Consider the following 10,235-nt stretch of genomic DNA (forward strand, 5'->3'; position numbering starts at 1 on the left):
TAAATGACTGACAGAAAAGAAGTGAATTTGAATTCAAAGATTTTTCAAAATCTGCAGGGTGATCCTTTTTTATATATAACATATTCTAAAAAGCAATACCAGATTTCACTAAAAATAAAGACTAAAGATCATGATAATTTTTTTAATTGTAAAAATTAACTCAGCAAAACAAAAACAAAGCAAAAACACTTTGTGAAATCTATGTATAACAACAGGCTCTACAGAGAAGAACAAATTAAAAATTTATATTTTTTCAGGTAAACTAAACGTAAATGTGCAGTACAACAACACGACTCCCTGATGGGGGGGTTTTTTGGCAGTGATGCCAACCGCACTGGTTTTGGTTTTTTATAATGGGACTTGTTTACAGTAATTGAAATTATATACTACTGGCAGCTTGGACCCTTTTTGAGGATTAAAGCTCCAACTTTCTGGTGAGTTTACATCCTTTTTACTGCATTTAGTTATGCAGAGGAGGTTAAACAATGAAATTACATCACCTGCATTTGTTTAGCCCACCGTGTGATTTGTTTCAGTCATGTCCTGCCCCCTCCTCTTTTCTCCTCTTTCACTAATGGAAATGTTCCATGTTTGTCCACAGAAGTTCCTGGATAGTGGCAGCTGATGCCAGCAGCATCTATTGTAAACCCAGCGCTTCCTTACATCTTTTATAGTCAAATAAACAGCTCTGCGTCCAGCTCCGGTCCCTGCTGACAGAATTGCATGTACACTAACCAAACAATGCCCCCATCCTTTTCAAACCACAGCCCACCATTATATAACCCGGCTCCCTCAGTGAATGTGAATCCCAAATGTACAATAGTTGCAAAACACACTCCAAGTCAGTTTAACTTACAATAATAATATGTTTATTTCTGTAACCATGGCAGATATATTGGCAGCAACACACAAAAACCTTCACATTCTGTAAGATAAAACAGCTTCAAAGATACAAAAACGAACAGAGAGGGAAACGTGAGGAATAGGAAGGGAAGTCAGTTCGTCCAGAAGGAAGTAGCTCCCTGCATCCAAAGAGGTGGTTGGAAAATCTCAGTCCAGCACAGATCCCTGTTTAGCTGGAAGACCCTCTGACTGCCTCCACTGTGCGTTACGTAGCGTGAACCATTTCTGTAAGAAACAAACAGGACAAACACACCCATGGGCGGGGTTAGAACAGGTGGCAGGAGGTTTTGTTCACTAATGTAAAGCCTGAACACAAGATCGATGATGTAACTCTTGGACTTCTCATATTTCCAAGAATTAAATACAGGCTTCTTTAAATGCATTTTCAGCCTGAGGCTACTGGTTACAAGCCTACATGTAGACAATAACTTAACCACTACTAATACCAACTAGAGCGCAATACTCTATGGGTCTCTTAAAGTGGTAATCTAATCACCCAGTTTGTGTGTATTATTATCATTGTGTGTTTTCAAGTAAGACACATGAGCTAAAGAAATATTATATGTATGTGAAACTTAAACTTGACTGTTAAAAATATAGCGGTGGATCACATAATTTAATATCTTTAGAGAATAATTGTTTTTTCTCATGAGACACTACCACCTAAATCTACTGAGCTCCTATCTGTGGATTTAGTAAGGCATTAGAGTCTGGACGTGACTAGCCTAGCTTACCATAAAGATATAGTTAGCCTAGCTTAGCATAGAAACTTAAACTGTAAATGTTTACTATCTAGCCTATTTACATTTTTAATAACACTTGTTAAATTTAGCCTAATATAATGTTCAGTATTCATCATTTCAGCATGCCAACATTTTTATGTGTTGCCACATGGTGCAGAATATTACATGAGACTCTCAAGCTAGCCTAGCCAGCTTGAGAGGCTAGGCTAGCGTGTTTTCATTTCGTACTGAAAACACACAAGATTCCCATTTGTAGTCACTAAGATTAAGTGACAAAAAAAAAATCTAAAGTAAAACATGCTGATATTTAACATTTGTACATGTGAATGTTAGCCTAATATATCTTTAATAATCAATAAATGTAATAAATTATAATAAAATCAATATTTTAATATTTATCGCTTCAGCTAAAACTGGCTAGCCCAATTCTGGTCGAAATACTTGTATTTTTTTTACCATCACAGCATTTGCAAAAATAAATGTAAAAGTTAATAATAATAATAATAATAATAATAATAATAATAATAGTATTTACCATCTAAAATTTTATCATGCTAACATTGGCCTGGTAACGTTTTCCAAGTTAGCATAACAAAAAATATATCATTTCAGTGTGCTAATATTAGTTTGTGGCTCTTATTTAATTAAAAGCAGGGACTTTAATTAAAATTTGTAAGCTAGGCAGCATATACATGTTGTCTTTGGTCTCACAGTCAAATTAAGACATTGCTCAGTCATGTCCAGTTTCAAAACTCACAGCTTTAAAAAGGATATAACTAACAAGTGTATGATAAGGAAGCTGGTTGTTGCAGACATCTTTTATATACAGTCTATGGACAGCATCACAGGAAGCAACTTAACTCAAATTATCAGAGGTATGTATTGATTGTTATTTGTGACCAGAGCATAATCATCATACAGAATCCCCACATGGAAATATGATTAACCAACACCGAACTAAACAAAAGCCCCTTTCCATCTGACTCTCATTATCTTTACAATCACACTACGGTCACATCTTTTCAGTGCATGTTAATGTGGTCGCTGACTCATCGTGGCAGAGCAGTGACCCCACAGCAAAGTTTTTTCAAGGCAACCGCACAAAACGAATGTTTCCATCTAATTTTAACAGCATGTAGTCATGGCCCGTTTCTCTGACCCCTCTGCCAAAAACTGCTACACTAAAACTCTGACCAGAAGGAGTGCTTTCACACACACGCACACACCCGTGACCCATTGCATTGCTGTTTTGAAATTCATGTTGTCTTGGGATTCACAAGAGTGCTGACGTAATCTGGGGAGGGATGCAGACCCTCTGACACGGGCCTTAGGGTGGATGTTTGAGCCGTGCGCCTGGCGAGAGGGATGGTTTTCCTCATTTTGTACTGAAAACACACAAGATTCCCATTTGGAGTCATCTGGGATTGCACTTAAACATGATCAGACTAAATAAATTCAAAAACTATTCTCTGAACTCGGCTGTACGCGCTCTATCCCGTCTGTAAAGCCAGTCCATTACAATGCAATTTTCTTCACCCACTTTTCAATGGAAGCTGTCACTTTTTGTAATGCTGCTGAACCACACAATGGTGCTTATGTCATTTTTTCCTGTTGACTTTAAGTGGATTACGTAAGACGGTCTTTCACACTTGACTCTTGACTCTGCAGCAGTGAAAACAAAGGAAGAGTTCACTGAAAGGAGCTCAAACACGCTGCACGGAGCCCATAACATTGTAAAGGTTAATGTGGAACAGGGAGTGGTAGCCGGGGTGGGTTCATTCAGTTAAACCTTCTCCAATGAGAGCTTTGTTAACAAATACAAAACGCTTAGGAGGGTCGACAGGAAGAGAAAGAAAGGCACACACAAAAAAAAGATCAGCTGGAGACTGAGTCAGTACTTTTTGATGAGAGGCCAGACCTTTACATTACCCTGCCTGGACTGGGCTTCCCTGTCAGGTTGGCCAAGCACCTTTGTGTGCACTGAATGGAAATACAGAATAGCCTGATTATTAGGCTTGGCAGCAACATGTGTTTGCTGTAGTTCAACCTTTTCTTGGTTATAATTCCTTCGCTTTATTTCCATAAAGGACATCTCCTAATAGATGCACAAGGATCTACTGCCAAAGTGAAACGTAGGCCATAAATCGTCCACATCTTGCAGGATGAAGCGATGGTTCGAGTTACTCTTTAGTTTTGATGTTTGTAATAAACTTTCTCGCAGACTTCTGGATCCTTGAATTACTACTGTTAGCAATAATCCTTTAAATGTGCACAACCTAATCCTTTAAAGGGGAAGTTGGTTACAAAGGAAGACCTGTGTTTGCCTTTTCTCCGCATACTCAGAAAAAAGATTCATATCTGGGATTTAAAAGGTAGGAGGACATTTCGACCTTTGCACTTGCATAAATTCCTGGAGTGTCTGTTTCTCCAGGCTGGGAATGTGGGTCAATGCCATTTTTTTCAAAGCTGGTGTGGTTCATTTACATACAAGGTGGAGGTGGAGTGTGTCTCTCCCAACATGTCATTTATGATGTGAAGAGGTGGATTTTAATCCAAACCACAATGTTTTCCTAAATTTGCCTGATGAGTCTAGGGTGCTCTAACCTAAGTGAGTAGTTTGCAGAACCTAAATCCAACCAGCAAGTGAAAAAAAGGTAAAAACAAAAAAACAAAAAAACAAAAAAACAAACAAACTTTAGTCTCCTCCTGACAAACCCGCTACTCTTCCCACTGTCATCACCTCCTCATGTGGCCTATGCTAAATAAAAATTATCCCCTGTATGTAACAGCAGGACGCAGGTGGGATCATTAAATTCCATCCTGGGGCAAAAACACGTTGGCTTTTCTGGATTACACACACAAAACCACTTACACGGCTATTGTCTTCTGCTTCTACACTGTTACCAATCATCATACACACCTCCAAGCTATTTGATTACTCATAACACTCTTCTCTGCTTACAGTCAAACAGAGATTATCAAGATCTATCATGAAGATCGCTCACCTGCTGCATTATCCAAAGACATTTACTGGCTTTTAGCATTTGATTCAAAGGACTATGAATGCTTATTAGTCTACCCCGATGGCTCCATGTTTCTGCTTGATGTCACAGCAACAACATGAGTACGGCTTTATAAACAACATTATTTAAAAAGTAGGAAAGAGCAAACTGATTGTCGTGCCAACATTTTAAGTTAGTTTGTTTTATAAAAAGGGCCCATGGGAATGTTTTCTTTGTGTGTGATTAAATAATTGACTAACATTATTTTTCTTGGCTCTTCTCATTTGTTTTACTTTTTTTCTGCACAGCAAGTAACAGAGACATTAAATGACAGCATCTTCTGGCATCACTGATTGTTGCTTTGGCTATTTGTTTTTGTCAAATTGTGTTTAAACCTAAAACTGAGTTGTGATGAGGTGGGAGTGAGAATGATCCTTGGTTCAAAAGCTGTTTCAAATCACTTGAGTTCAGTTTGGGGTTTTTTGTTTAATTTTTTTGCTGTGCTTGTGTTACTGCAGTCCAGAAAAATCTTCTGGGACTGGTTTGTTGGGTTACAGCAGAAAAAATGGCAGGATGCACATATCTGTCATACACGAACTGTTAATGTACATGCCATGTCTTCAGCTTTATCACTCCTGGCAAACACAAACACAAACACGGGCAGAAATTTGCCTACAAAACGAAACTGATGCTGCATCAGCTCAGATGACAGAGCCACAGGTTGGGCCTCGCCTCCTGCTGAGTACAGCTAAGCAAACAGCCGGGTCATTTGCCAGCCAAATCACGAACAGGAAACTTGTTCTAAAAGGAAACATCCCACCGTTTGCAAAGTTCAAACATCATCATGGATGGCAGCTTCAGAGTGCTGCTTACAAAGAGGAGGTGCCTGCATTACTTTAGTGCACTTTGTGTTGTTATCAGAGCACTGAAGCTTCACATCTGGCTGCAGATGTAACAGATGCTCAGACTTTACAGTAGGCTACGGCATTCCTCAGATAGAGTCAAGGTGGGAGTGCGTACATGTGGAAAGGAGCAGGGACAGAGACCGAATGGAGGCAGTACCAAAAGGAAATTTTCAAGAATTCATTCAAATATTCTCTTTATTAAGCTGCTTGAATATGAAAAACAAAAACGGTGTGTGTTTTCTATTCTTAACATAATTAAGCAAAAAGTAGATTTTAACTTTGGATTTTCTGGCTATAAATAAGAGATTTGATACCGTTACACTGAGCTCTATAAACCGGTGAGGGGTATCTATTGGCAAAATTATTAAAAATGTTGTAAGTAACAAGGTCTAGCTCGAATTTGGGGTACCTGAAGATGAAATTAAAAGATCATAAAAATATTAGACAGTAAGTTATACTGCAAAGAAATGTATAATTGATGGGTTAGGCATTATTAAAGCCCAACTGATTTATCAATGGGCCAATACTGTGGGCCAATATTAGCTATTGTTAGTATTGATGTTTATAATGAACATTTAAAAAGTAAAGAACAGACGGGAGAAACACCCTTCAACCATGTTATCAGTGCTGATGTTGCATACTTTGCTCACCAGAGGGCAGTGAACAGATTTATGCTGAGTGATAGTTAAATAAAAGAAAAACTCTATAACTCTATGTCTCTATAAGAAAAAATTATCAAGCCATACATCAGAATATCAGGTTTTTTAAAATCAAAAATATCAGTATAGGTCTTAAAAATTCAATATCAGTCAGGCTTTAGTAATTATCTCTTAAATAATGCATTTGTTTTGTCAGTGAGGTGTCAAACATTCCTATGAAACACCCATAGCCACTACTATATTCAGAGGTTTTTTCTACACAGCAGAAACAAATTAAAAGTAGCAAAAACCAGGAAATGGTTTGCATTTTGATTGAAAAACTAACTGATTATGATTAAAGAAGATTTATATTATAAAAAGAATTTATTGACGATTTTAAATGTATTTTGTGCTGATATCTGAAATGTAAGCCAGAGAAGACGCATTTCTAACATCTGAACACACACGCTAATCTGGCACAGGTATGAGCAGCGACCACATCACCAGAAATGATATCATCTGAAACAGACGCAGCAGTCCCGCCCTCGCTGTTTAATCCCAGGGCTCCTCTGAAAGTCACCCTGCGCAGATCAATCAGTGTTATGAGTGTTAACAACAGCTGACCCCCCTGACTCTGGGGTGACTTCATCAGGAAAGACAACTCGGAGTTGCTCCACTGCTGATCAGCTGTGGTCACTGTTGGTTTACACTCAGATGCGGATTATTTCATCACACTGTGATGTAAACAGAAACACTGAGCGCTCTGTTCGATCTCAGCGGAGCTGCCCCACAAATTGAAAGTCTTATTTCTTAGACACTGCATGATTATTTCCTCAAAGGTCACCTGACTGAGCCTCTGACAGGATTTACTCAAAAACTTGTAAACTCCGTTCACATGAAGCCGTGGAAGCATAAAGTCAGACTTACAGACTCAACATCTCTGAGTAAAGTTAAACTTCTGAAAACAGCACAAACGGAAAGTACATTCAATAAAGTACGACTTTAATACATCTCAGAATGAAACAAAGTACTTCCTACTATAGGAAAAGTATTACGATAAAAGACTAATGCTTTTTATCAACAGGCGTTTTTCAGCCTTGAACAGTATTTAAATATTAAAAGTACATTTTTAGTAGAAGAATGCAGGTATTTTTATACGCACTTTTTCCTATTAAAATGTTTCCAGTTTATGTTATAAGATAATGACTATTATTAAATGCTTGAATAACAATAATCACCACTGTCAGTCTCCACAGGCCTGTCACGGTGATCTCCATGGAGATAATAACTTAAAGGTGTCCTATGTTTGCTCAACACTATCGTTTAATCAGCTCCTTATCGATAAGCCTCCCAGATCAGTAACATCGGGAAAACTGAACTCCACACTATTTTAAAGCATTCCCGCTCACAACGACAGTAAAGAGAGGCTGCGCGAGTTTTTTCGGTTTTGCTCACTTGTGTTTCCTCCTCTGACAGTCCGCACTCCGCCGCGATCAGCATGAGCGTCGTGCCGTCCGGATGCTTGCTGACTTTGTTGAAATTCTCCTCCAGGATAGCAATCTGATCCTGAGACAGGTTCATACTGTCCATCGCGTTAGAACCCATATTCCAGTCTCCTCCTGCTCGCCAGTGGTTCCGGCGGGTTCTTGCTTCGGTCCTGATTTGGAGCTCAGATGTGCGCGCAGAGGACGCGGAGATGAAGCAGCGCGTACTTACAGCTCTGCTGGAGTGAGTCTGTGAGCAGTGTGGGTGTGTGAGTATGTGAGCGCTGGGTTTACAACTGTCAACAGAGCAGAGCCCTCCCCTGAACAAGGGAGGCGGAGAAATACAAATGTTACACCAGGGGTGTCAAACATGAGGCCCACGGGCTAGAACCCGCCTACCGACGGCTCAAATCCGGCCCACTGAATGGGCTTTGCAACATGTCAACACCAGGAAAAACAAAAAGCTTTTTCAGAATATTGTGCAAACAACACAGTTCTGGATTATAACTCTTCCCTGTCCAAAATAACATCTCTGATGGACAGAGTCTCCCACCCCATGCATGTAAATGCTGCTGAACTGCAGAGCTCCTTCAGTGACAGATTGCTGCATCCTAGATGCATGAAGGAGCGTTTCGCAGGTCCTTCCTCCCTGCAGCTGTCAGACTGTACAATCTGAACTGCTCCCAACAATCATAGATGTTTACATCAGCGCTGTAACTTGCACTATTTTATCAACCGATTCACACTATAACCAGGGTTGCCTCTTATCTGTATTTAATTTTATTTAATTTAACAACAGTATGGTACTCAGTTTTTGGTAACCATTGTCCTTCATGTAAATATGTAAAAATTATGTATGTTTCTGTTCTGTGTCTTGTGTACTGTTTGTTTGTATATGTGTCTTTCTTGCTGCTGTTACACCCAAATTTCCCCTTGTGGGACAATTAAAGGATTATTCTATTCTATTCTATTCTATTCTATTCTCAACCAATAAGCAGTATCTGCCAAGACTGTGTCAGATCTGTGAATTTTGGCTCCAGCTGCATTGTTGTAAGGCTAAAACTGAGAAACTGACAGCCCTTCATGCACGTTCACATTCAAATCTAATTTAGAATCATCAGTTAAGTCAACATGAGTGTCTCTGGTCTGCAGGAGGACGTCAAAGTTGCCGGGTAAAACCCAGGCACGCAGAGGGAGAACATGGAGACTCCACACAGAAAGACTCCACTGCACTGATGAGCTGCATGAGTGGGATCATCCAGAACCAGAACCAACCAGATCTTGTCAGAGGATGAGAAGCAACACCAGTATGTGCTGCAAGGCGTTGAGTACATCATCACTCTGTCTGTATATGATAAAGACAGAGACTCACTGACTCAATATCAATCCTCAATGAACTGATAAGTGATTATTGCTGGAAACTAGAAGCAGCTGATACTTTATGGACTCTTCCTCATCAGGCAGTGTCAGTCAGGACTTTGGGGAAATGCCTATGTTGTTTGTGCCATCTTCAGGCAAGAAATACAAGCAGACTGAGGTGGACAAACATATGACTTTCATTTTGGAGACTAGAGTTTGTGTCCCTTCTAAAACCAAAAACTTTTTTAAAAAATCTTAACTTACTTTATTATTGGGTTTGGTTAGAAATAAGAAAAGCTCACGGTTTGTTCACAGCTTTACTCGTGTGAAGTCAAAAAGTCCTGAAGGAGAGCTCTCCCTGCTGGGTGAAAGCCCTCTTTTTAAACCATTCATGCACAGCCTGCACCCTTCATAAACTTTTTTCATGCTTGACTCATTTTTTAACACCTCACTTCAGTTGCAAAACTAATATCAAATATCAAATAATAGGGCAATAGCATCGTCAGCTTTTACTGAGCTTCCTCTGGCTGCAAAAAGAAATTAGATTGTGTTGAAGTTTATGAGTACATGGCCCTACTGTTTGCTTAATTTATGACGTCCATAAAAGCTGTTCTGATGACCCATCGCTCATGAAGGCGAGCTTTAGAGCAACATTTTGGCGCCAACCAAAAATGCGTACATTTTTGAAACATGGTGGACATCACATTGGTTGTGTCACATGTATATTTATTATTGCGTATGGGTTCAACTGTGTTAATGACATTTGAGAGAATGGGATTAGCACACTATATATCTATAAAAATCCCTCTGCTTCACTTTTAACTCGCTGTAGTATCACAGTAATATTCAAATATCTACACGATTACCAAAAATCAGACAACTAAAAAGCCGTTTCATTCAACACTCACTTAACAGTCTTGACATGCAAATGAAGGTTTGAAAAACTGGAAACAATGCACCAGAGGGCTGACGAAAACCTGCTAACACAGCACCGCAAACATGGCTCGTGTCCCAACATGAATACTTTTCGAATATAAAGATGAGCTTTCATGCCAAATCCTGAAAAATAAAGAGCGAATAATTCCCACCTCTGCATCTCTACTGCAGCTTAATCTGCATGGTTATTTTCTCAAGGCTTTCCCGCCATCATTTTTCAGAACATGGTGACTGACTGCTTTGAAAGCACCTGTCCATGCATGAC

At 39.3% G+C, this 10,235-nt stretch overlaps 1 protein-coding gene across 1 annotated transcript; it reads right to left on the reverse strand.

Moving 5' to 3' along the window:
• Positions 1-852: 852 nt before the first annotated feature.
• Positions 853-7,938, reverse strand: hopx (HOP homeobox). The gene is made up of 2 exons (XM_006798910.3): positions 7,647-7,938; positions 853-1,128 (listed from the first exon to the last, which is right to left on the reverse strand). The coding sequence occupies exons 1-2, from the start codon at positions 7,794-7,796 to the stop codon at positions 1,051-1,053; spliced, it is 228 nt and encodes a 75-aa protein (XP_006798973.1). The 5' UTR covers positions 7,797-7,938; the 3' UTR covers positions 853-1,050.
• Between the last annotated feature and the right edge of the window lie 2,297 nt (positions 7,939-10,235).

This window comes from Neolamprologus brichardi, chromosome 2 (genome assembly GCF_056152115.1).
Source record: "Neolamprologus brichardi isolate AB-2024 chromosome 2, ASM5615211v1, whole genome shotgun sequence".
Lineage (NCBI taxonomy): Eukaryota > Metazoa > Chordata > Actinopteri > Cichliformes > Cichlidae > Neolamprologus > Neolamprologus brichardi.

Excerpts from the sequence above, each read along its gene's own strand:
- hopx (XM_006798910.3), bottom strand. The coding sequence starts at position 7,796 with ATGGGTTCTAACGCGATGGACAGTATGAACCTGTCTCAGGATCAGATT. Across the intron at positions 1,129-7,646 it reads TGTCAGAGGAGGAAACACAA|AAATGGTTCACGCTACGTAA; the intron begins GTGAGCAAAACC and ends TGTTTCTTACAG.